Consider the following 27,573-nt stretch of genomic DNA (forward strand, 5'->3'; position numbering starts at 1 on the left):
CAAAAAAAAGAGCAAATCCTCACAGATTTCCAGATCAAACTTCTTAATTCGAAGCAGAAATAAAAATGTTGACAGCATGGCACAAAAGCAGCTGTGGTTTTACAGCTAATATCCCCCTTTGTGTCACCTTTATAAGGAGGCAAGTTTTTCTGTTATACCCTTATCAGGACACAGCTGTTTAACTGTAAGTGTAAATGATCGCTCTCCTGCTAGGTATCACCTCACCTATGTGAACATTGTACTGCTTTCTGGTGTGGTTTTAATATAGCTACAAATACTAGCATTTAACTAACTGTGCAAAAGGACTGTGCAAAAAATCTGTTTGGGGGGGTCATTTTAGCATGTTGCTAATATATCATGCATAATTCAACCTAGATAGTAGATATAGATTTGATTTGATTTTTATGAAGTTAAAATGATAGGATACTTTTATAAAGTGTAACAGGTGTGTAAATGCGGAAAATATACCTCATACATACCACCTTATGATCTATTATCTTAGTCTGGTGCTAGGTGGTAGCTAGGCAACATGACTATGTCATAATATTTGAATTAGATGAGAACTATTAGCTCCTGCTGGTCCAAGAGGAGTTTTCGGGCAAAGAAACACGCATGAACAAAGAACTTGTGTGTTTTAGTCAGATGTTACTCAAATATTTGTTGATATTCTCAAATATCTTCTCTTCTGGACTCAATGCTAAAACTGAGGATTCAGAATATGAGTTCATAATCTGGTGGGTGACAACATGGAGGCTACGTTAACATGCTCTTGTCTTAACCAATGCACTTTGATGCATATGTATGCACATGTACTTGTACACAAGTAGACTGTGCTGTTGTTGCAAGACAGTTTTATTTGGTGCAGAAAGACTAAAGAACATTATTCTTTGCCACCTACAGTACATTGTCACTTCTCATAATAAATCAGCTTAAGCCTACTGTATCTCCAAGCCCTATTGTGCTCATGATGACAAGTTTAGTTGCCCACATTTCTTTTCATGTTGCTTGGTAACCAATTAAAAGTCACAATCCTTCAGTACCAGCCCACCTTGTTATGGCCAGATGCAGGGAAATGAATATTTTCTTTAATAGCCTGCTGTTTCATTCAGCTGTATTGCGAGGATAAGAAATACCCACTGTGTCTAATCACATCTTCTCCCTCTCATTTCACTCGAGGCATATTTGCAATTGTGTCTATTTTTGACCGCCATTATAGCATGGATTTTTCTCTACTGGGATGCATAGAGGAAAACGTATCTCTACCAGTTAACTGTCATCTACTTTAAAAACAACAAAGGCAACAAAAGAGTCTGAGTTGGTCCTAGCACATGATTAAATCCTACTGAATGCAAGAATGTTGGTCCAGCAGTTGATGGTGCGACTTACAAGGAAGTTGTTTGTGTCCTCCACTGCAGCTTGACCTGGCAAATGATTTGAGGTGTCCCAGATTATCATGTTCCTATCAAAAATAAGGGAAAAAGAAGAAAGAAACCATGGATACAAGGGCAGAAATGATCACGTAAAGTGAAGCCATGACACCTGCAACACAACTTAATAGCCTTGTTCACGTATCAAAGCATTTGTTGGTTAGAAATCTCATTCCTTCACATTCGATTTTCAGTTTTTCAATCTGCGTTGTGGAGCGCGTTTGCTCAGTGGAAAATTTCATTCAGTAGCTGGTTGATGGCTAACAAGGTCAAATGACTCTCCGGATAAGATGGACTGTGTCAGAGGAAACAAATACAGACATATACACACACCACCTGCCAGTCAGTCACTCCATCTCTGAATTGAGTAGCAATAATAGAAGATTGAGGTTTGGAGTGTTTACTGCTGATAGGAATATCATTACAACTGTGGAAATCAAAGAATCGCAGCAAAACCGGTTAGCCAGTTCATATAACAATCAATTGAAACCTACACAGTGTTTTTCCCTCTCTGCTCATTTTTCTCTCTCTCCTCCTTTCACACAATCTTTTCCTCTTGTTGCTATAGTGACGTAAAATGGCTGCATTTTGCAGCGTTGGGCTGGAGCAGGGGAACGCTCCTGCAGCCTGTGAGCTACATTGTTTTACATTTGACTTATCACTTCCTTTCCCCGTTACCATTACTGTTTTTACAACAATAACTAAATACAAAGATCCCCTTTCTCCATGACTTCATCTTCTCTCTTCATCTTCTGCCTCGCTGTAGCTCACGACGCCTCTCTCTGTGTTTGCAGTGCGACAATGCCAAGGGGCTGAGGGCCTTCTTTGATGCCATTTGTTACGGGCCCAAACACCTGATGATCTTCGGCGGCGTCTGCCCCTCTGTAACATCCATCATTGCAGAGTCCTTGGAAGGATGGAATCTGGTGCAGGTAGGAGCTGTACTCCATGTCATCATGCACGAGTGTGTATGACTGTGTACAGTATGTAGTCTTAATATCATGTTATTACACGTGAACTCCTGTCTACACACTTTAAAAAAAGAAATCTGGGTATTTCCAGGAAACCTGACTTTGGTGTTTAAAAGCTGCTTAGGTTCTAGAAATTCCTATTCTGTAGGTGTTTTGGTGGACAGATAGGTCTTAAGATTTCAAAGGGGTTCCAACTCATAGCTTAATCCTTCATTAACCTTGCCAGGGTGAATGTCTAATTGGCAATGCTGTAATCCTCGAAATCCCCCTCCCATTTTACAATCAGAGGCAGAGTCAAAATGGTTTGAACCAACAGTACCATGACCAAAAATCAGTTGTGAAAAATGTGAGAACCATTTTACTTAACACTTAGGCTTAAGTAGAGGAAACACGTTATAAAATGATTGTCAAATCATGAGACAGACTGATCACATTGCAGTAAAATGTTGCCTTGCACAGGTGAAAAGATATATTTTGGGGTGTTTTATGATTGGTATGAGCTAAAGTGTTTTGGCCAATAAACTTCTTAGGCAATATAATAAAAGTGATCCTGTCATACTGCTTCCTTCCAATTTCTAAATAGCATTTTGTGCCATTAACTGTTGTGAGTTACGTGTTGTGGTTGCTCTGTGTGGATATTAAACGTCACTAATTCTTGTATCGGGAAAACTTTTGACCCCCAGAGTTATTGCTTGTGCCTACATTTGCTCTACCAAAGAGGGGAAACGCATGCTTTCAAAGAATACAATTCATTGTCTGCAAATGCTGCAAAGGTTATCAAGCACAGATAAGAAAGAAGTGGAGTTTGTGCTTGGAAGAGATAGTGTAATTCAAGAGGCTGTGTTTTGAACTGAATGTCACATTACGTGGAATATATTTCCTCCCTTTGCGGTTGCTGTGAATGCTTTACACAGTCCGTTTTTTGCTCACTGTCTTGTTCGGGTCACTCATGAGTGAAAAGAGTTGGGAATAAAAGGATGACTAATTGTTTTGGGGGGTTTTTTACGCTGTGTTTGCTTTCTTTTGGTGGTAATGATCCCAGTTGAGAAAGATGGTTCAGGTCATAGTTGAATGTTAAGTGTTTATCTGTTGGTTTGCATGTATGTCTAATTGCTTATCTATTCACTTGCTTTTTTTTTGACAGTGATACCTTAGAGATGCAATCTTCTGCTCTGCAGAACACTGTGTTGGTACAGTTTGTTCCACAGAGCACTTTACCAAGTAGCCCATTTTCTGCTGTCATTACAAAGAGCAACACCAACAAATTCATGTCAGCCTGATCCCAAATGCACACAGTGACTATGTCTGAATATCACATAGCAAGTGACTGGGAGAGAGTTTTAAATGAATAGCTAAAACCAAAGCAATCAAATAGCCTTTTCTTTTTGGGACAGCAGACATGCAGGTGCAAGGAAACTTTGATTAAATAAATTTTTCAATCAGCATCTGTCCAGCATAATACTAAGACTTAACTTATCTTGTTACAGGTGTCTTTTTAAAAGCACGAGTCATAATTATCTGCTGTTTTTTTTTTTTAAATTAAAGGATCTAATCTGTGTGCATCTCTTTATAGGCAAGTAGGTGTTTATATATAGAATTGTACATTCTCGTTTGTAGGTGTGGTATCAGAAGTTGAGGTTACTGTTCTCAGATGCGAGCTATCTTTGCAGGCCTAAGCTGCATCCTCATTAGAGTATGAGTCATCAACCAGCCATACTGTGAGCTGGAAATCTGCTCAATATTTGTCCCTGGACATAGAAAACACACCACATAGGTTTTGTTTGTTTTACAGACCCTAAATGCAGAGTAAGGTGGCAGCTTTCTATTTCGTTAGCTGGAGCGTGCATTGAGGTTAGTTAGACACAGGCCTGTGTGCTCCTAATCAGTGTTTTCTGCACACGGTGTTTGTGTATATGCATGTGTGTGAAACTGAGTGAAGGCTTACATTATTATGAGAGACATGCAACTTGTTTGGTGGTATTACTTCAAACTAAAAACAGGGGTTGAAAAAGAGGGATTGAAAGGAAGGGTCTAACAAAGGGAACCCAAAGAGGAATGGGAGAGGGGATGAGAAATGATGAAACGAGAAAGGTTTGAATCCTGCACCTCACAATTTTTAATGTGCCATGTCAATGGGAGTCTGTTTTTAAAGCTGTGAATTCTGTCACCCTGCTTACTTATTACCAAGCCCTGGCACTGCTTCTACAAAACTTGAGCTGGAGAATTTTCCATCGTGATTTTATGGGCCAGGCTTAACAAGCTCATCATTTCCACATCAAAACAGGGAGCTGGCAGATACTATCTACAGTGGCGATAGCTGAGAGAACAACTACTCCTGTAAGAAGCTTAGTCATACACCCATAAAAATAGCGTTCAATCAGTGTTGATGCCTAATGAAGTCAGCTTGAAACGGCTCAACAAAAATAAACTCTGACTGCACGTCCTTTCACTGCAGTCTACACGCAAGACTTGGATGTACATACTTGCATTTAATGCAGAGCAGATGTAGATCAGTGTTTATAATTTTTAGCCAGAGATTCAGTAGCCAGTATTTTCTTATTGGCAATCAATAAAATGGTGTCTACAAACATAAGAGACCTCCTGTAAGAGTGTTAGGGATAAGCAGAGTTATGAAACGATGGAGGAAAGAGCAAAAAATATTCAAGAAGCCAATTTGTACAGTAACTTATCTTCTCTGCGCAATTTGACAGTTTATCCATGATAAAGCCAAAACCTCAAGCCATGATCCCTTCAAAAATAGTTTTCTGCATTCTGTGTTACAATTTAATTATCAACTTTCCCCCTTGCAAATCCCGAGAGCTCAGTCAGCAGAAAAGTTCCACTAACTGTTCCTAGTATATCAGTCTGCAGAAATACCACAAAACGAATGAGTGCAGACCAATGCCAAGATAGTTAAAGAACATAAATGTCATTTTTTGTAACTGTTCCCCTCTCAAATCTGTTCATTTTTAAAAATACTTAACTAAAATCAGACAATGGGATAACACTATTAGTGGCTGTGGGTGCTGTGTGGTTATCACCTGGTCTCTGCTTTGCAGTTGGACAGACTTTAAATAAAAGGTAGACGTAGCCACCATAATTTCACCAATTTGTTTGAAGCCTCAAACTGAATGAGATGCAATGACTGAGAAACGTATGCACTCTCATATAAGTAGCCACTTATAATTGACAAGGTAGCCACACCGTAAAGAACACCCTGCTTCGGGGTTATTTGACTCTAAATGAGGCCATGAAAAAAAAGCAATTGAGATTATGAACTCAATAAGAAAATGTTTACTGATGTCATAAATCCAGTGAGAAACTGGGTCATTTTTCCAATATCTAATTTTTTGCTCTCAGAGGAGTCGACCCTTGCTGCCTTTTAAAAGGCCCAGAGTGAGACTATGTCCACCTTTTATAAAAGCCTGGTGGTCAGCGGTCCCCTTTAAAAATTTAAGAGTCTTTTGCTGGAGGTAAATGAAAAAAAAAAATCCAGCATGTATCACATCTAGATGGTGACCAGTCTGCTAGTAGCATATTGTTACGCTTTTCCTGTACAGTACTAGAGGACTGATGCGTTCAGCGGATGTTTGGATTCTGACTCATGGCTCGTGTCGGTGATGGCTGTTGGCCGACCTCCTTCCCCAAGCGGCTTTGCTAGGCTCTTTATTTACAGTCACATTTTGTAATGCGTACTGTACATGTGCTAAAATGACTGCCCAAGGAAATTAAAATGGTGGATAAGAATACTACCCGGGCCAGTGGACAGATGGCGTGGAATAGATTGAGGGAATGATGGAGGAACAGACAGGCAGGGGCAGAAAGACTTTAATAGGCTAAAATTGAAATTCAAAGAAGCGGGGCAAGACGCAGCTGCGTTTGTGAGCCGCTATCAGCCACAAATGCAGCTGATTGCTGTGTTTTTATATCTGTGAGACAATGGATGTTGAAGCCATCTTCTTGGCAACCATCTTGGTGAGTGATTAACCTTGTGTTCTCCTCACCATGAAATTATATAATGCCAGAAAGCATTTGGCAAGGTTTTTAAATAGTTGCTGGCACAGATATCTGCAGCATGCTCTTCACGCTCTCTCTCTCCTTTTCCCCCCCATCGTTTTAAGTTCGGAGGTCTTTTTTTCTTCTTCGCAGCAGCAGTTGCGCCTATTTTCTGTAAATGGTTCACTGCGTGCCAGGAAGTAGCTATGGCCCATCCTGGCTCCAGTTGCTTGCCCCTGCTCACTCACCAATTAGGCCTATCAGCGGTCGCACTGTTCATTTTTCAGCCACGTCAAGTGTGTAATGAAAAATTATGCTTCCTGATCATTTTGCCTCTTGTAATTTGGTCGAGAAAGAAAAGACAAAGGAGCCCCGTCCTTCATAACTGATAAATCTGATACATGTTTTAGAGCACAGCTTTGGTGACATGTTTTATATGTTAATTGCAAAGCAAACTAGGTTAAACATGAACAGAAATCCTACCTCACCATTAGCTCTGTCACTGTTTTTAGATGAGCTATTCCCCAGTGTCCCTCGCCGTGATGTAAAGCGCTAAACCTGTGATTTATTTATCTTCCGGGGACACTGAATAATGAAGTCAATATTTTGGAGGAGGAAAAAGTGGATGCGCTTTCTGAAAGTATTTTGGTCAAGACCTGGACATAGAGCTAATATTTACCCGCATATGAAGCTCATTTTTCTTCGGCATCTTCCATATTGATTGGCAACGCTTCATTAAACCAGGCAATTTAGGGATACAGAAGTTGCATCCCTCCTTTATGAGTGCAGCATTGTTGTCTTTTAAGGCTGCACTATCTCTTTGGTGTCTTTTTCCCCCCCAGTTTTATTTTGTTCACTTTCCTTGAGTGCTACACTGGGTGTTTCAATAAAACATGCGATGCCTAGCACTGCAGTATTCTGCCTTACTTACGTCAAATCCTCCTGTGTACCGTATCAATATTTCATCACTTTCAGAGTTTAGGCTAAAATAACAGAGTGCACGGGCAGAGCTGGTGTGAGCATCACAACAGATCATCATATATCGCAAAATTACACGTGTGAAGTCCAGTTTATTATTTCGCCCGTGTTCTGAGTGCGTTCTTTGTTTTAGTCAGTGGGTGAGTAAAAGTTTCATGACTTCCCCAAATGCTTTCTGCTTGCTAAGTAGTAGCACAGTCTGATTTCTGATCATCAATATCTTCCTTGATGTTGGGCCCTCGTGAAGAGGACTATATGAGAAAAAAATACAAACTGCTTGACAGAACAAAAAAGGCGACACCCGGGGGAAGTAAGAAGTGGTGTCCCTCACTCTCTCTGAGCCAAGATTAGATTTAAGTTATTGCCTGAACTGGCCGGAGAAGCGCTTGACGTCACTGTTACCTTTGAACGGACAGAGGCTTGATTCTGTTGTGTAATGCACAGGCCTATATGTGGAGTTAACATTTGGAAAACGAGTGGGAGGATGAGTCAACAGCCTTTGTCATAAGCTGTGAACTAGTCCAGATTTATGGGACAGACTGCTGATGAGGTTAAACGAGGGAAATGTTGACATTTAAAGCAATGCCAATTCTAAAGCAAAACAGCCATATTCTCAACAGCTACTTTATTAGGTACACCGTGTCAGCACTATGTCGTACTCCATTTTTGCCTTAATTTGTCATGGCACAGATTCAACAAGGTGCTGGACACGTGCCTCAGAGATTTTGGTCTGTATTGACATGATAGCATCACACAGTTACTGTAGATTTGTCATTTACACATCCACGATATGAATCTCCCATAACACTGCATTGAAAATGTGCTCTTTTGGATTGAGATCAGTGACTGTGGAGGTCATTTGAGTGCAGTGAACTCATTGAAATGTACAAGAAACCAGTTTGAGATCATTTGAGCTTTGTGACATGGTGTGTTATCCTGCCGGAAGCAGCCATCAGAGATGGGTTTACTGTGGTCATAAAGGGATGGACTTGGTTAGCAATAATAGTCTAGTAGGCTGTGCTAAGTGATGCTCACTTTGTACCAAAGTGTGCCACGAAAATATCCCCTATGCTGTTATACCATCAGCAGCAGCCTGAGCTGTTGATACAAGAAAGGATGGATCTATTCTTTTATGTTGTTTACAAAATTGCGACCCTGTGATTCACATCGATACTCATTAGAGCGGGCAACATTTTTCAGTTTTATATTGTCCAGTTTTAGTGAGCCAGTATGAATTGTAGGCTCAGTTTCCTAATCCTACACGACACCCATTGTGCTCTTGTGCTGCTATAGCCCCTCTGCTTCAAGGTTCGACATGCTGTGTGAGATGCTCTCCTGCAAACCTTGGTGGTAATGAGTGGTTATTTGTGTCACTGTTACCCGTCTATCAGTTACAAGCAGTGTGGCGAGTCTCCGCCTGTCACCTCTGGCATCTTCACCCAGAGAACTGGCGCTCACTGGATATTTTTTCTCTTTTTTGGATTCTTCTGTGTAAATCAAAGTGATGATTGTGCAGGACAATCCCAGCCGATCAGCAGTTTCTTAAAAACTCATTCTGATGCCCAATTTGAACTTCAGCAGATCCTCTTGACCACAGGTGTCGAACTCCAGGCCTCGAGGGCCGGTGTCCTGCAGGTTTCATGTGTGTCCTTGATTCAACACAGCTGATTTAAATGGCTAAATGACCTCCTCAACATGTCTTGAAGTTCTCCAGAGGCCTGGTAATGAACTCATCATGTGATTCAGGTGTGTTGACCCAGGGTGAGATCTGAAACCTGCAGGACACCGGCCCTCGAGGCCTGGAGTTCGACACCCCTGCTCTTGACCATGTCTACATGCAAAAATGCACTGAGCTGCATGTGCACTTTGGCAGCTGGTGAGTGTATGTAAAAATAGGAAGACTTCGTATGTGTTTTTTCATTGAGTGACTGTGTCAGAGTTTCTGTAATTTGTCACCAGAGGCAACAACAACAAAAAAAAAAATGGGGCTGAAGAAAAGATTAATTACATGCTTTACTGTGCATTAATCAGACATGCTTGGTCATGAATGCTGTGTGCTGTTGGAGAAACACCAGCATGTAGCGTAAAGCAGATCTCTCTCTCTCTCTCTCACACACACACTCACACACACACACACACACACACAGTTGTACCTATTCACAGTGTCGAATGCACGCGATTTGACAGGAAACACAGTCATTAGTTAATTAGGAACATTTGTTGAATACGGCGCTAACGTGTTGCAACTGTTGGTGTCACATATTGAATAAACATGCTAGTTCAGAGGCACTCAAAAAGAACAAGAGCTTTGACAGAAGCTCTTGCTGCTTCTTTTCTTCCTGAGGAAGTGGAAACAACAAGTGGAAACAGTTCTTCTTTCTTGCTCTTTATCACTGACACAACTCTTCAACACCAAGGTCTACGAGACACATTCAAAAAGAATACACAATGAGTACATGCTGAATTCCACCCTGGCATTCGAGTATCATTCTCCCAGTAGTTTTCTGGTGGAGGGTGTGTAAAAAGAAAATCATCGTGTCACATTCATAGCACTAATGATGGTGCGGGACGTGCCAGCCACAAGCACCAATAAACAAACTAGATGCATTCATAGTTCGTGCTTGTTTTTGATGTTTCGCACAGGGACTTTAACATGCACACCCACCCACCCCTCTTTTTGTGTGCCCCCCAATCCCGGTTCTTTTCCCGTTTCTCACTTTTCTCTTTTGGGGTTTCCAGGCTTTGATATTTCTTATTTAGGTCATAGACTCCATAGCACTTTGAAAAGATAGCTGGGTGTATACAACTTTCCCTTCTAGATGAAAATAAAGCTTTGAACAAGAAAATCCTCTAATAAATTTAATTTGTTATTAATCTTTATCTAAAATTAATTGACTGTAATAACTTGAGATCAGACGCATGTAAAAGTTGACTCTGCTTTGATTTAGCAGGACAATATGCATCTTTCTTTTTTTTTTAGCAAGATACTTCACTTTTTTAATCAGGCTACAATATAGTTAGTTTTTAAAAAGGCACCACAAGAGAGAACCTGAAGGAGAAATTATTTCAGGGCACAGTGTAGAAACAAAAAGAGAACTCAGCAGAAAAAACATACATTAGGCAACACAAACACAAGTATTTTAAAGATATTTTAGAGGGTAAAATCAAGGTTTATTCCAAAATATCAGCAAAAGAATGCCAGGAATACAAATAATTTCACAGTAGGAGTAAATAAAGAAGACAAACAAGTTTGGAAAAGAAGGTTTTCTTAGTTGCAAAGTAGAGAAAATCCAGTAAAACCAATGTCATTAATCTATAACTTGCCTCTGTGGTTTATATCACAGTTTTGGATTATGCCTAATGTTGGTGTCTGTGTACCTCTTGAGGTGAACAACTTTTTGGTCTTTTCTTGAATCTAATTAATGGTATTTAGGCCGTTTTAAAAAACGATTTTTTTAACATTTCATGTAGTCAGAAAACCTTTACAAACCCCTTAAAAGAATGTTGTTACCCCATTCAACTCCATTTCCTTCAGTTTTTTTCCTCCACTTTAAGGACAGTTTAGAATCACGGAACCCAAAAATTTGTTGTTGGAAATGAGCTTCTCTGAGGCAGGCATTAGGAAGATCCTTTGAAACTATATCAAAAACAAGGGCAGACTAGCTGAGCAATTGAACATCAAAGAGAACCCAGCTCCATTACAAGCCATTAAAACCATAACGGCTGCTTGGAAAGAGTGAAGCTTAGAGGATCGATAAAGGGCAGTTTAACTGTCTGACACAGCTCACTAATAACTGAGGCATCAACTCTCATTCAGAGAGAGACTGAAGGAGAGAGAGGGGGGGGGGGGGGGGGGGAATAAAATGAATGAGAGAGAAAAAAATAGAAGTTAGTGGATAAGAGAGCGGAAATGGAAAGCGGGAAAGACTCTTATTACTGAGTGCTTTCCATCCTCCATTGCTCCCCTTTGTCTTCCTTCTCTCACCAATCCCTGATGTACAGTATTCTTGTACTGTGATGATATAACCTGATTTTACAGTATAATTCTTTCCCTATACACACAGCACACATTAGCACCAACACGCTATCGAACTAGATGATGAGCATCTACTTATGCAGACGGGAAAACTGCTTTAACTTATGATGTATATATTTTCATTCCTGCTTTTAATTTCAAACATAGCAACATGTACAGCAAAGTATTGCACAATAAGCAGCTGTGCATGTGATGCTTGCACGAACCTATTATGCTAACTGCACTCAAACTGTAATATCACTCCCATATAAAATTGCACCCATCTGAAAACTGATGAAAGTGTTTTGTTTGACAAACACCAGATCTAGGCAGAGAGGCTTAAAGATTCTCTCCACCTCCTTACTTGATTAAATTCCTTTTCCCTTTTTGTCACTTTATTCTGCCGTTCTTTCCTCCCACGCGATCCTCTTTCTCTTTATCGGGGCATCAGAATGCGGAAGCGTTAAGCCTCCTTGAGATTGATACTGAGCTCAATGCTATTTTTATTCCCTACTGGTGCAGTCATTGAATACCTTTCCTTTTCACCTGCGGCTACAAATGGAATCCAGTATGATAAGTCATGATAAACGATAATGTCTTTCTAGCTTTAGGCCACTTTAACTTATTCCCAAAAGACGAACACCTAACAAAATTGTGTAAACGCTATTTTCTGGCTATATTCGCATACAAAGTTACACAGGTCATTCATATCTTTGATTGTTTTAAAGATCGAATACCCTTTGTGTAGTTATTTCTCCAGTTTTCATCAATGCTAGTTCTTTTTCTATCTTAAATGATTCTGTATAGGTTCCATGGTGAAGACACGCTTCTCTTTAGGCTAACAACTTTTCTCGAATCCTACTGCCAGTTGGTGTCCTCTTTGAACAGCTGTGGCACTCAGGCTTAGATTCAGGCAGACAAACAATTGCTCAGATGAATAAATAAACTAGCCCATACTTGCACAGATGCCGAAGCAGATATGTGCATGTGCAATTTGCATGTAGACTGGCTTGCACATTTCCCAATGCCATCGCTCACATCACTCTCTCTCTCCCTTCTTTTCTTTCTAGTCCTCTTCGCTCTCTCTCTCTCTCGCTCTTTTTCCTCCCCCATCTCAGTCTTTCCTGTAACAAAAGGGGTCTTCCTTTTCAAAGGGCCTCAGAAAACCTTGGGCACAAAAAGCAGGAATTGCTATAATTGGCAAAAACGTGGTGAAGCGTTTGGCATGAGGAACTCTCATATTCCAATTATGCTGACAGAAATATGGGCTTGCACCATTTCAGAATGCAGACAAACATGGCAAGGAAACTACTCACTACTCATGAATAGTCATAACATGCTCTCTGCTGCATTACGGTGAGTTTAAGTGTCACATTTGTCAAAAGATTTTGCTTTGTAGCCGCAGCATCACATTCACATGCAAATCGGTAGCATGATGTGCATGCTGAAAATGACAGGGCAGTTTCTTTGTGTAGCACGAAGGTAGACAACTTCAAATTGAACCCTTTAAAGTTTGCTTTATGGTTTCTACCTGATACCGTTATGTTGCTTTACGGCAGGCATTTCTTTATGATTCTATCCTTCACAGCATGCATACGAGATTGAAAATGTAACACATCTACCAGTATATTTCCCCGCGCCCCACAGAATGTTTTGGTTTATTTGAAGCACAGTAGCTACTCAAAATACACTCTCATATCATCTGATGTCCTGCTGGAAGGTGAACCTCCGCCCCAGTATCAAGTCTTTTACAGACTCCAAGAGGTTTTCTTCCAAGATTGCCCTGTATTTGGCTCCATCCATCTTGGTGTGTTCAGAGTGATGTGCAGAGTTAGTTTTCTGCCACACATAGCGTTTTGCATTTTGGCCAAAAAGTTCCATTTTGGTCTCATCTGACCAGATCACCTTCTTCCACATGTTTGCTGTGTCCCCCACATGGCTTGTGGCAAACTCCAAACGGGACATCTTATGGTTTTCTGTTAACAATGGCTTTCTTCTTGCCACTCTTCCATAAAAACCAACTTTGTGCAGTGCACGACTAATAGTTGTCCTATGGACAGATTCCCCACCTGAGCTGTAGATCTCTGCAGCTCATCCAGAGTCACCATGGGCCTCTTGGCTGCATTTCTGATCAGCGCTCTCCTTGTTCAGCCTGTGAGTTTAGGTGGACGGCCTTGTCTTGGTAGGTATACAGTTGTGCCATACTCCTTCTATTTCTGAATGATGGCTTAAACAGTGCTCTGTGGGATGTTCAAAGCTTGGGAAATCTTTTTGTAGCCTAAGCCTGCTTTAAATTTCTCAATATCTTTATACCTGACCTGTCTGGTGTGTTCTTTGGACTTCATGATGTTGTTGCTCCCAATATTCTCTTAGACAACCTCTGAGGCCGTCACAGAGCAGCTGTATTTGTACTGACATTAGATCACACACAGGTGCACTCTATTAGCACTCATCAGGCAATGTCTATGGGCAACTGACAGCACTCTGAATAATTACGCACACCCCACTTTGCAGTTATTTATTTGTAAAAAATGTTTGGAAGCATGTATGATTTTCGTTCCACTTCTCACATGTACACCACTTTGTATTGGTCTTTCACGTGGAAATCCAATACAATTGATTCATGTTTGTGGCTGTAATGTGACAAAATGTGGGAAAGTTCAAGGGGGGGCGAATACTTTTGAAAGCCACTGTACATTTTTATTGCTATGCAGATGATATAAGAATGTCTTAAGAATGCAAGAATGTCTTAACACAATAAAGACCTGGATGACCTCCAATTTCATCTTTCTAAATTCAGATATAAATCTATTCCATGGGATTTTTTAAAATCTATTTTTTGTTCTGCCTTCTTCCCATCAGCCCCAACCGGTTCTGCTCGAGTTTTCTTCTTGTTAAAAGGGAGTTTCTTCTTCCCACTGTTGCCAATTCCTTGTTCACAGGGGGTTGTTTGATTGTTTGGGTTTTCTCTATTGTAGAATCTTTACCTTACAATATAAAGTGCTTTGAGGCAACTCCTGTTGTGATTTGGTGCTATATAAATAACAGTGAATTGAACTGAATTAATAATGAATTTATGGAAATACACTTGGTTTAAGTGCCGCAGACCTAATTTCCTGTCAACAAAATCATTAATAAATAACAAAACTCAGCATAACAGATTTTCTGTTTAGCAAGTTGATTTCTATCCACATTGGAGATCTTAGTCTGGAATTTGTTAAGAAGACGAGCTGTCTAAACAGCTGCAAGAATACTGGAAGGTCTTCTACACACTATATAGCTGCCATTGCTTTGGGGTATGTGAAGTGTGTTTTATATATAAATACCCTGAGTTGCTGGCAGCACTGCACAGTGCACTGTTTAAAATTTTAATTCAAACCTTTTAGTGGTTTGCAAGCAGGAGGGCCTGGGAGACAAAGCAGGGAGAGCAGCACAGCCAGCTCATTAGTGCAGAGTGGAGTTTGTCTGTCTTTGAACATGTCTCTCTCACACTCATCGGTGTGCCTACAATAAACTTACGTATGGCTATGTGCACAAAAAAACATCACACAGGTGCACAGATGATTCCGTGCCCAAACAAAAACACATGTACTGTGTATGTATGTGGCTTTTCTCATACATATACCTCCACATTATAACGCAAGCTGCCTTGTTGTGTATTCGCATATCTGATGACTGCTGAACTCCACAGGTTGGCAGAAGAAAAAAGGGAAAGTGGGGCAGAATGTTCTTAAACACTGAGCTCAAAATGTGCATATGGTTGGATCTCCTTGAACAACAACGCATATACACACACTCACAGACTCACTGTCTAGGTAGATGCATTCTCAGCTTGTACCAACCTTTAAATTTATAAATACCCCTGTGGTATTAAAAGCGAGTTTGTGTTTGATGTGGAGCTCTGAGCTTTTTTACATCCTAATGCATCAGAACTGTTTCCTGTCATGCTGTCTTCTGTTGGCTGCTGCTTTTTAGCTACTGCTATCTTTTAAAAACAAAAAATGACTTGACTTAGAACTAACTTCCATCATACAACAATAGATTTTACTTGATAGAACTTGTTTCAGTGTTATTTAGTGTTTTGTAATGTTAACCATGCTATATATTGGGTTTTAGCAGGTTTTGTCACATCTGCTGCTTTGTCTTCTTTTTTTAGATACATTTCATGCATTAAACATGGAGATAGTTTTTTTTTTGGGTTCTGTTAAGCTGAATGTCATTATTTTATTCATGCATGAATAATTATCTGCATCTGTTTATTTATTTTTAAGATTTAGCAAAAAAATATATAAATGGATCTTGGTTCTGGGTACAATATAAGACTCACAAACAACTGTAAGTTTTTAATATGATTAGCTTGTTGTGTGGATGCCGAAAGGCATCCACACTATTGTTTACCTGTTTCTCTTTATTCTTTATCCTTTATTATTCTTCAAGTTGCCACTTTCTTTGCCGCTTAACTACTCCCTCAGTTTTCAGCCGTTTTTCACCATTCAAACTCTAAACTGTTCAGCTCTTTCTCCTGATGCCTGCTATGACTTTTGGTAGTCATAACTTTTATACTTTTTCAGATATTAAGCTTTTTATGTCATTTTTTGGCCCATTTTGCTGAATAGGACCACATTATCAGTGTGATCACAGGTTTTGCTTGCTTGGCTGAGCCATGTTTTAGCTCAGTGAGATAAGCAGCCGTTCTCAGAGTAGGAGGCCCGGGTTCAAATCCAGGTTGTGGCAACATTTCTTTCACTTAACAGTTAAACTTTTTTAACTCTTTTCAACACAAATTTCAGCTTTTTCACCGCTTATCAGCACAATTTTCAGTTTTTTCTGATGTTTTCAGCACAAATCCAAGCTTTTTAAGCTGTTTTCAGCAAAAAAACTCTTTTCAGCAGAAATTCTGCTCATTCAACTCTTTTCAGCAGAAATTCTGCTGATTAAACTCTTTTCAGCAGAAATTCTTCTTATTCACCTCTTATCAGCACAATTCTCAGCCTCTTCTGCTCATTTCAGCACAATTATCAGTCTCTCCACCTCGTCTTTGTCAGAAAGATGTTGGCGCAGTGAGATGAGAACCTGCCTTGAGTACCAGAAGGGCCAGGTTCAAATCCTGCTCAGAGCAACATTCTTTGCTTTTTTTTTTTCAATTTTTTCAGCTTTTTTCAGCAGACATCTTCAGCGTTAAGGCATCCACACAGCATTTTCGCAGGAAATGCAAATTTTTCTAGTTTAATATTATGCCCCTGTTACGGGTCCCAAGGATGAAGACCACGATGACAAATATGTTACCTGTAAAAGCAGGTGAAGAGCGGAGTAAGGAAGACACGATGCGTCTCTGCTTTCCTCCAGAACGTGTCTGAGGAAGCAGCGGAAGGTGGGCTCCACTTACTGCACCCCGAAACCCCGGAGCAAGCACCAAAGTTCCGCCCTCACTGCTTTCTAACATAAAATGAATCCCTATTACATGGATTTTCTATCCTCTTAAAGAACTGAAAATAAATACATATAGCAATGAAAAATGTCCCGTTACATGAGTGTTTACACAAAATAACATTAATGTGGTCATTCCCTCACAGGGGTGCCACACACTCCCCTACAACAAAAGTGGCTCCTGACACTTGAAACAAATTTGCACTTCCAATCTCTGCATTCTCGTCAAATCTCAGACAGTGAATAATCAAAACCCTTAAATTAAAACTTCAAGCACTTAGGAATGTTTGGTTCTCTAGGATTAGGTAACCACCGTAGTTTAGGGCTTCTTCCTAATAACTACATATGGGGTAGAGAAGAGAGATATATGGGAACTGGACGACCGGTGGGCCTTGGAATGAAGATAGGCTTGGTTGTGGGGGCCACAGGGTGGCCGAAGGCACGAGGTAAGTATCTACCATGTTTACAGTGGGCCGTGACTGGTATGTTGGATGACCTAGAGATGAATAGGTGAGCATTTGGCCTGGACGCCTCTGTCGGGTGGATCGCCTCAGTGGGGCAGGTGAGTTAGACTGAGAGTCTCCTACCTGCTCATCACAGCACTCATGTCGAGGTAACTCAGGTTCCACTTCTGACTGAGGCAAGCTAAGGGCTGCCGAACTGTTACTCCCCTCACGGTCACACTGGTGAGTCTCAACTTCATCTCCATTCTCAGGTGCCATGGGACCCCCTCTTCCTAATGGACCTCCTTTGTGGGCTCCAGCCACCTCTGACAGATTCTCAACAATGTCCTCGGCATCTATCACAGGTGTCCTTCGTCCTGGCTCTTCAAGATCTCTCGGGCTCAGAACAGATCCTCCTTCAAACTGAGCCTGCGTCTGCCTACCCGGTTCCAATCTGTCCTGGCTGACAGCCTGTTTCTCGGAAGGGACGGTTGTTCTGAACTCAGCCTGGATTGGTGGTACCCTCAGCCAGTAGCCACTACCCGGGTCATCATCTGAATCAGAGGTCTCAGCATTTTCTATCCGTCCTTCCCTGTCTTTACCCCTCACTCGAGCATTGGTCTGTTTGTGAGTCGATCTTAAGGTTAGTTTAGTTGGTTGTGGTGGGAACTCTACTGGCAAATCATTGACCAAGAGGAGCAAGTTCCGGTGCAGGGTCCGAGTCCTTCCCTGGTCATTACCCTCTGGATGGACGACATACACTGGGTTATCCGAAGCCTGTTCCTTGACCACATACAGTGGGGCAAAAAAGTATTTAGTCAGCCACCGATTGTGCAAGTTCCCCCACTTAAAATGATGACAGAGGTCAGTAATTTGCACCAGAGGTACACTGCAACTGTGAGAGACAGAATGTGAAAAGAAAATCCATGAATTCACATGGTAGGATTTGTAAAGAATTTATTCGTAAATTAGGGTGGAAAATAAGTATTTGGTCACCTCAAACAAGGAAAATCTCTGGCTCTCACAGACCTGTAACGTCTTCTGTAAGAAGCTTTTCTGTCCCCCACTCGTTACCTGTATGAATGGCACCTGTTTGAACTCATCATCTGTATAAAAGACACCTGTCCACAGCCTCAAACAGTCAGACTCCAAACTCCGCCATGGCCAAGACCAAAGAGCTTTCGAAGGACACCAGGAAAAGTATTGTAGACCTGCACCAGACTGGGAAGAGTGAATCTACAATAGGCAAGCAGCTTGGTGTGAAAAAATCAACTGTGGGAGCAATCATCAGAAAATGGAAGACATACAAGACCACTGATAATCTCCCTCGATCTGGGGCTCCACGCAAGATCTCATCCCGTGGGGTCAAAATGATCATGAGAACGGTGAGCAAAGATCCCAGAACCACACGGGGGGACCTGGTGAATGACCTGCAGAGAGCTGGGACCAAAGTAACAAAGGTCACCATCAGTAACACACTACAACGGCAGGGAATCAAATCCCGCAGTGCCAGACGTGTTCCGCTGCTGAAGCCAGTGCATGTCCAGGCCCGTCTGAAGTTTGCCAGAGAGCACATGGATGATACAGCAGAGGATTGGGAGAATGTCATGTGGTCAGATGAAACCAAAGTAGAACTTTTTGGTATAAACTCAACTTGTCGTGTTTGGAGGAAGAAGAATACTGAGTTGCATCCCAAGAACACCATACCTACTGTGAAGCATGGGGGTGGAAACATCATGCTATGGGGCTGTTTTTCTGCCAAGGGGACAGGACGACTGATCCGTGTTAAGGACAGAATGAATGGGGCCATGTATCGTGAGATTTTGAGCCAAAACCTCCTTCCATCAGTGAGAACTTTGAAGATGAAACGAGGCTGGGTCTTCCAACATGACAATGATCCAAAACACACCACCCGGGCAACAAAGGAGTGGCTCCGTAAGAAGCATTTGAAAGTCCTGGAGTGGCCTAGCCAGTCTCCAGACCTCAACCCCATAGAAAATCTGTGGCGGGAGTTGAAAGTCCGTGTTGCTCGGCGACAGCCCCAAAACATCACTGCTCTCGAGAAGATCTGCATGGAGGAATGGGCCAAAATACCAGCTACTGTGTGTGCAAACCTGGTAAAGACCTATAGTAAACGTTTGACCTCTGTTATTGCCAACAAAGGTTATGTTACAAAGTATTGAGTTGTATTTTTGTTATTGACCAAATACTTATTTTCCACCCTGATTTACGAATAAATTCTTTACAAATCCTACCATGTGGATTCATGGATTTTTTTTTCACATTCTGTCTCTCACAGTTGCAGTGTACCTCTGGTGCAAATTACTGACCTCTGTCATCATTTTAGGTGGGGGAACTTGCACAATCGGTGGCTGACTAAATACTTTTTTGCCCCACTGTATATCCTGTTCTCCCAGTAGGAGCGTAATTTGCCAGGCCCACCCCGCTCGCCTAGGTTCCTCACCAACACTCTGTCCCCTGGTTTCAGTACCACTCCCCTCACCTTCTGATCATAGTACGACTTCCCCTTAGCACTAGCCGAAAGGCTATTTTTGGTGGCAACCTGATAGGCCTCTGTCATTCTCTTACGCCACTTTTCAGCATACCCCCCGTGCGACACTGGTTCAGTTTCCTCAACCAGGCCGAACAGCAGATTGACCGGAAGGCGGGGGTGACAGCCAAAAAGCAAGAAATGTGGGGAATAACCATTGGACTCATGACGAGTACAGTTATATGCGTGTACAACCTGTGGGAGATGATCTTTCCATGTTTCCTTTTCTTTGTCTGTCAGGGTATGCAACATCTGCAGCAAGGTGCGGTTGAATCGTTCTGCAGGATTACCCTGGGGGTGGTATGGGGATGTCCGAGAATGACCAACCCCTGAGAGCTGCCCAAGAGTTCGGAAGAGCTCATTTTCGAACTCTCGCCCCTGATCGTGATGGAGTTGTTTGGGGAACCCGAAGCGAGGTATAAAATCATTGTAGATCCGCTCGGCTGCAGTCCGCCCGGATTTGTTCTTGGTCGGGTAGGCCTGAGCGAACCGTGTAAAGTGGTCGACCACCACCAAAATGTATTCATACCCGCCTTTGCTTTTCTCAAGATGTAGGTAGTCTATACAGACAAGTTCAAGCGGTGAGTTGGACTTCAGGTTGCCCATGGGTGCACGCACATGAACTGTGGGTTTCTTTTGTTTAATGCAACAGCATTTCTTAGTGACGTAGTCCTCTATGCACCTCTTCATGTGAGGCCAATAGAACCTTTCTCGTGCGAGATGGAGGACCCTCTCAGTACCGACATGACCCATCTGGTCATGAAGATGTTTCAATACCATAGGCTGGTACAGGAGAGGTAGGACTAGTTGTTTCCGTTCAGGGTGTTCGTCTGTACAAGATTCCACTTTCGAGGTGTAATCGGTCCCACTCGCGGAGGAGTTTACAAGCAGATCCTTCTAACGACCTCCTGATACTCTCACTGAGTCTGACATTAGACTCTTTAAGTCTGATGACCTCCTTCATCGTGGGGTCATCCCTTTGTGCCTGCATCAGGTCATCAGGTTTGACTTCCTGGAGAGCCGCGCCTGGCTGCAGCATGACGTCCTGGGAGGAAGCTAAAAGGACAGCCGCCCACGCAACTTCTTTCTGCTGGGCTACTCTTGCTCCCTCCCAAGCCGCTCTCACCACCTCCTGTGACAACTCTTTGGTGCACACTGACGCAAGGTTGTTCACATCCAGAGGAATGCGGGACAGCGTGTCGGCATCTATGTTTGTTTTTCCTGGCCTGTATTTGGTGCTAAATCGGAAATCAGACAATTCCCCAACCCATCGATGACCAACTGCGTTCAGCTTAGCTGTGCTCATGATATACGTAAGCGGGTTATTGTCTGTGTAAATGGTGAAGTGTGGTGCATAGAACAGATAATCTCTGAACTTTTCGCACACTGCCCATTTAAGAGCCAGGAACTCCAACTTGCCACTGTGCAGGTGGTAGTTCCGTTCAGCAGGCGACAGGGTTCGTGATCCATAGCCAATGGCGCGCAACTTCCCGCCCTGCTGTTGGTAGAGTACAGCGCCCAGTCCCTGCTCGGATGCATCAGTGTGCAAAACAAAGGGTTGGTCAAAGTCTGGATATGCTAGCACTGGAGGATGGACTAGCATGTCGACCAGTTGTTCCAGTACCCTCTGATGCTCAGGAGTCCAGTCTATGGGCGCCCTTGATGGCATTTGGGGCCCTTTGGTTTTACTCTGATGGCCACGAGTGGGCCGTTCTGAAGACTTGCTCTGGAGTAGCTCGTACAGTGGCTGAGCTATCCTCGAGAAGTTCTGTATGAAAGAGCGATAGTAGCTAAGGAAGCCCAGGACCCGCCTCAGATCACCTACTGTCTGTGGTGACTTGGTCTTCAGGGCCAAGACAGCCTCCAGATCCTTTGGGTCAATCCTGACGCCCTCAGCGCTAACTAAGCGCCCCACGTAACGAACTTCTGCTTTAAAAAGCTCACACTTCTCAGGCCGCAGCTTCACACCGTGGACCTGTAGGACCTGAAGCACTTTGCGGACCACCTTGACATGGGCTTCAAAAGACTGTGAGTAACAGAGGATGTCGTCAAGGTATGGTACGCAACAGTCATCCCTCAGCGAACTTAAGATCTCTTCCATACTTCTCTGGAAGGCGGCGGGTGCATTAGTGAGCCCAAACGGGATTCTCACCCATTCGTATAGGCCCCAGGGTGTGGTGAAGGCGGTGAGATGGCGGGAGCCTTCATCCACAAACCCCTGGTGGTAAGCCTTGCCTTGATCAAGGATGCTGAACCAGGAGTATCCCCCTAAGGTGTCAAGCAGGTCGCGTATCCGAGGTAGTGGGTGTCGGTCCGGAACCGTTTTCTGGTTCAATAGACGGTAGTCTATGCAAAGACGGAGTGAACCGTCTTTCTTCCGTACACACACGATGGGAGCAGCATAAGAGGACTTGGATCTTACTATCCATCCCTTCACCAGGAGGTCTTGCACGTACTCTTTAACCTCCCGTAGCAGCGGCTTAGGTATGGAAGTATATGCTCTCTGCACTGGTATGTCATCCTTTAGGTTTATCACCATTTTCAGATCAGGATTACAACCAATATCATTCCCATCCCTTGCAAAGGCCCTGCACTCGTCGAACAACATTCTCTCCACAATCTCTTTTTGTTCCTCCTCCAAATGTTCAAGGTTCACTGGCGGTTGCCATGACGTTGGGAGAGGTTCAGCTGGCTCCACCGTTACCTCGCGAACTGTTATGGTAGGTTGGGACTCGTTTGGGGCCTCGGCCTCCACAATACGTTCAACCGGCTGTAGGGTGCCCAGGGCCGTCTTCCTCGTCAAGGTGATATCATGTTTGGTGTCGTTACTCAGGGCAATGGCGACGTACAGCTTAGCTGGATTCTGTATTTCAACTAACCCCGTCCAGACATCCAACTGCTCTAGGGCCTGATTACCCTCATCAGCCTCAAACAGCACCAAACAATCAGGTGGATTCATGAATGATGGAACCCGGCACTTTACCCAGGTGACCTGTCCAGCAGGGATAATCACATCCCTTTCACCTGTTCTCAAGCGCCCTTGCGTCATGTTTGGCTCTGCTGTCTGGATGAAGCTTACGACCACCTCAGCTTTCTCAGGGGGAAGACAGATGGCATTGCACAGCAAGGTAACAAGAGTAGGTATCAACCGCTCTGGTTGCCCCTCAATGATCTGTTCCAAGACATTGAAACCGATCAATGGTTTGTCCATTGGCAAAGTACTGACGAGGACCGGAGTACTGACGGAGAGGCTGGGGTCTTCACCCCCCGGTAAGTTGATCATGATGGGTACCCAGCCATCAAATGGTATGGTTTCCCCATTGACTGCGCACACTTTCAACTCATCAATTTCCTCGATGATCTCTGACAGAGGTCGCATGACTAAGTCAGGCAAGTATCTGTCTTTCCAATCTCGACTTATGATGCTAACTTGAGCACCTGTGTCAAGTAGTGCTTTCACTGCTAAGCCATTCAAATTACACTGTATGAGAGCTTTCTTACCGATTAGCTTAGCAACTGCCCCACGTTTAGTGTGGGGTGTCATAACACCAGACGTAGCGAGTGCCTCACCCTGCTGCCGGTTAACTCCTGATGTGACTGGTGAGGGGAGACTGGGTTTGCTACTGTTAAGGCTAGGTTGGGTCCTCACCTCCCTTAAGCGCTCACTGTGGGGCTCTCTTTTGGACTCGGTCACTGGGCGCCCCGCTGCAGAGACCGGTTCACATTTCCCTGGTTCTTAGATTTTTTTAAGCAGCCAACCGCCCTGTGACCCTCTTCCCCACAGATGAAGCAATGGCAACAATCCGGACGGTTCTGTTCAACACAGTTTGGACACCCAAAGGTTTTGTCTTTTCTGTTTCTGGATCTGTTTTGTGAGTATGGGTTCGCTAGGTCTGAGGCTCGTGCTAGAGTCTGTTGTCTCATTGCCTCCACCAGCCCAGCGAGCTCATTAACTTTAGCTGTGAGTTCTTTAATCGGGTCAGTCTTAGTTATGTCAACTGGTCGGTCTTGCTTACTACATTCCTGGATGGTGTTGAGCTCAGACTGAGCACTATGCGCGTTAGTTGTGTTCTGTCGACGGGACGAGCCTATTCTCTTTTGCCTCTCACTTTCCTCACTAGTGATTCTCATTATGTGGCGCAAAATTGTTTCATCACTCACCTCTCCGCTTGACAACAGAGGTTTTAACTCTCGCCTAATGTCACTGTGCTTATACCCAAGCCCCTGGTAGACTGAGTGCAAGAAAACATCCTGAACAGTAGCTGGACTGTACTTTATGCCTGCATCAGACATTTTGGATGTGAAGAGGACCCGCTGCTTCAACCCTATCACCCGGTAGAGAAACTGCTGTGGTGTCTCACTCTCGTCTTGTCTGGCACACATTAATTCCTGAAAGAGTTCTGTACTATTTTTCTCTCTTAGGTGGGCCTGGAGGAACCCCTTCAGTTCAAGTACAGTCAAATCGTCTTTATTGATTAGCATATCTTTAAAAGTTCCAGGCTTTATTATCCTGAGCACTCCACGAACTATCTCTGCGTCAGGGAAGCCTTCTCTAATCCCCTCATCCATCTTTTTGCAAATGTTGTTGTAGCTAATGTCGGATAAATGGTCACCAACTTGACCCCCTTGTACTCTAAATTCTCTTCTCTGGAGATAAGAGAGGTCTCTCAGAGAGATCATCCCCTCACGAGTGGGCTGGGCCCGTGACTGCCCGGGTGGGTTGGGTTGAAATGGGTCGCTCTGTGTTAGGTTAGCTTGAACTAGCAAACCTGTTGGCTGTCGAGGTGACTGTTCAGTGGGGACCATTACACTTTGTCTCAGTTTTTTACCAAGCGCCTCATAGCTATTTAACATCTCCTGCAGCTCAGTGTTAGTGATATCAGAGATAGAGCTGGCTAGACCAGTCAGACTAGTTGTACCTGCAACTGGCGGCCGGTTAACCATGTTAGCTATCGTGGTCACCGGAACAGGTTGCGTAGGACTATCACCCATGCCACTTGAGGGGTGAGCTGGTTGCAGAGTTTGTGTAAGTGTCTGTGTAACAGGTGAATCTGCGTACTCACTATCATCACATACTTGTCGATTTTCAATCACATCATCAATGAAGTCCTTTAACATTAGCAAGTCCACCATCCCACCATCTTCTGCCTCAAGCAGTGGCTTACTGTACATGAAAGAACTGATGTGGTCAAAGCAGCCCTCCTGGTCTGTTGCGTCGAGCTCTGGCTGACCCGGGTCCGCTGGACCCACCTTCTTAGCGACCTTGTAGAGTTCTCCCACTGACAGGGTGAGTAGGCTTCTCCTAATGTCCCACACTAGGCTCTTCCTCCCGCCCTCGGCCATGGCTGCAACTCCTTGCTGTCCCTCTCAATGGGCCACTCAGCACGACGATGGATCAGTCTCGGCTCCAACTCTCAGCTCGCTCAGCCAGCATCAGCTCGCGTCCTGGTCCCAGATGTCATTTATGGATCAGCCCCGACCGCAAGGTGGCGCCGATCCCGGACGAGCCCCCAAGATTTGTTACGGGTCCCAAGGATGAAGACCACGATGACAAATATGTTACCTGTAAAAGCAGGTGAAGAGCGGAGTAAGGAAGACACGATGCATCTCTGCTTTCCTCCAGAACGTGTCTGAGGAAGCAGCGGAAGGTGGGCTCCACTTACTGCACCCCGAAACCCCGGAGCAAGCACCAAAGTTCCGCCCTCACTGCTTTCTAACATAAAATGCATAAAATTACATGGATTTTCTATCCTCTTAAAGAACTGAAAATAAATACATATAGCAATGAAAAATGTCCCGTTACATGAGTGTTTACACAAAATAACATTAATGTGGTCATTCCCTCACAGGGGTGCCACACCCCCATGGGTCATAACATGTTTGTTTTTTTGTTATTGCCTACAGGAAGCTTCATATTCAGCAAGTGGTCCAATATTAAATGTTGTCTCCTGCAGCTGAAAAGGTCATACTTCATTTTTAGTTCAAAGGTGTCCTGTGGTACTTCACAGAACATCTGTGCGAAGACTTTTGCACTGATGATAGAACTTTCAGTCTTTAGTTTTATGGAATCAAGCATGAAATGTAGCTAGAATGTGACTGCAGTAAAACTGGAGTAATTATTCATCGTCCTAAATGATGATTAGTGTCAAAGTACCCTCAGCACTTGGACTGTTAAACTGCTTCCTGTCATGGTTAAGGTATTTCACTGCTGAAACAAGATCCACTACAGCAAACACTTTTGGATTAGTATCATTATATATATATATATATATATATATATATATATATCTATATATATATATATATATATATATATATATATATATATATATATATATATATATATAGCATGCCGAGGGTCAGATCTTGTGTACATATGCAAAGAAATCGATACAATGCACCAGTTTTCCAGTTTTCAATAATACAGAATGGATTTCTTTCATTAAATAACACACTCTGGTACTTATCCCCAAGAAACACTGTAAAAGGTTGCGAAGGAAGATGTGAGACGTGGAATTTCATTGGCCGTGTTACCTGATATTTACCACTCAATAGGTTAACGCCAAGGGGGGTCACTGCTCCCTGTGGAGTGGCGTCGTGCATTTTTAAAGAGAAAGCACACACTAACCAGCAGGATGCCAGCTTCCTCTCTCAGCGTTCGGAAGCGCTCATAAACACACCATCGCTGACCTTTACCTCCAATAAACACCATTAAATATGAAAAAGGACATAATTGAAAGTAACCACACTGTCGCTTTCTTCTTTTTCTGCATGCACACACACACATTTGCACACTTAAGAAAGCTAGAGCCTTGCACACATTACCTGGCTTGCTACTTGGCTGATAATAATAATAACAGTATTAATAGTCTTGACATTTTCTGTCATCTCATTAGGGAACACTGCAAACATCACACACAGAGACGAGCCTTTGATGGTACCTAAAAATACGAGAATACCTAACTTTACATGGTAAACTGACCACCCAGACCAAGCTGGTTTCCATCACCCGTCTTGCCTCCTCACCTCACGTTCAGTCCAGAGGGCGTTTTAAAGGATGAAGAAGTGTGCTTGAGACTAATCACAAACAATCACAGCGAGAGGATTCATAGAGGCAATCAAAAGAAACACTGGCTCACTGGTGAGGGTGAAATATTTATTTTGTCCATTGATTTGTTTTCTGAACAATTCCCTCTTTCACCGATCATCCACATGTACTGACTCCTCCCTAAACTCTCCAACTTGTTTTCATTGATCTGACAGGAAGTGAGTGTGACAGAGTGAGCTTGCATGGGGTTGGAATAGAAATTTCATTTGGGCTGGGTGTTTATCCTGCAGAGGTAAACTTTGATTTCAGGCTCTGTTGTGGCATTACTTCCTTTTCCCCCACTGGCAGAAAACAGAGAGAGTAATCAGCTTAATTGGTATAATTATGGGGTAAGCAGTGAACCCTTGAACACACGCCTCTGCTTTCCGAGACGGATATTGCAGATTATGGGGGTAAAGTTCTCTTCATCAGCATTTAGCTGGGTCTCCTTTGTCTATGAATGGGGATTATGTGGAACACATTTATAATAGAGAAAACAGATGATCCAATACAGTGACCAGTATTTTTTGTGAAAATTACTAAGGCCCATTTTTCCACTGTCACAATGCCATTAAATAAATACAGTTTATTCCCAAATAAAAAGCCTTGTGTTGACTCGTATTAGAGCGTAGTTTGCATAAATACTGTTTTACCGTGTTGCCATGTGTAAACAGCAAT

General features: G+C 43.0%; 1 protein-coding gene across 1 annotated transcript in view; it reads left to right on the forward strand.

Annotated features, from left to right (window-relative positions):
- gabbr2 (gamma-aminobutyric acid (GABA) B receptor, 2) overlaps positions 1-27,573 on the forward strand; it is a 222,241-nt gene that overhangs the window by 58,197 nt on the left and 136,471 nt on the right. Inside the window, exon 2 of the mRNA XM_085346606.1 lies at positions 2,222-2,359. Within this exon, the coding sequence (XP_085202732.1) occupies positions 2,222-2,359 (138 nt within the window). The remainder of the gene's footprint in view (positions 1-2,221; positions 2,360-27,573) is intronic.

This window comes from Diplotaxodon limnothrissa, linkage group LG22, assembly GCF_057381915.1.
Source record: "Diplotaxodon limnothrissa isolate DT_005_m linkage group LG22, D_limnothrissa_male_GT1.1, whole genome shotgun sequence".
In the NCBI taxonomy this organism is placed as follows: Eukaryota; Metazoa; Chordata; class Actinopteri; order Cichliformes; family Cichlidae; genus Diplotaxodon; species Diplotaxodon limnothrissa.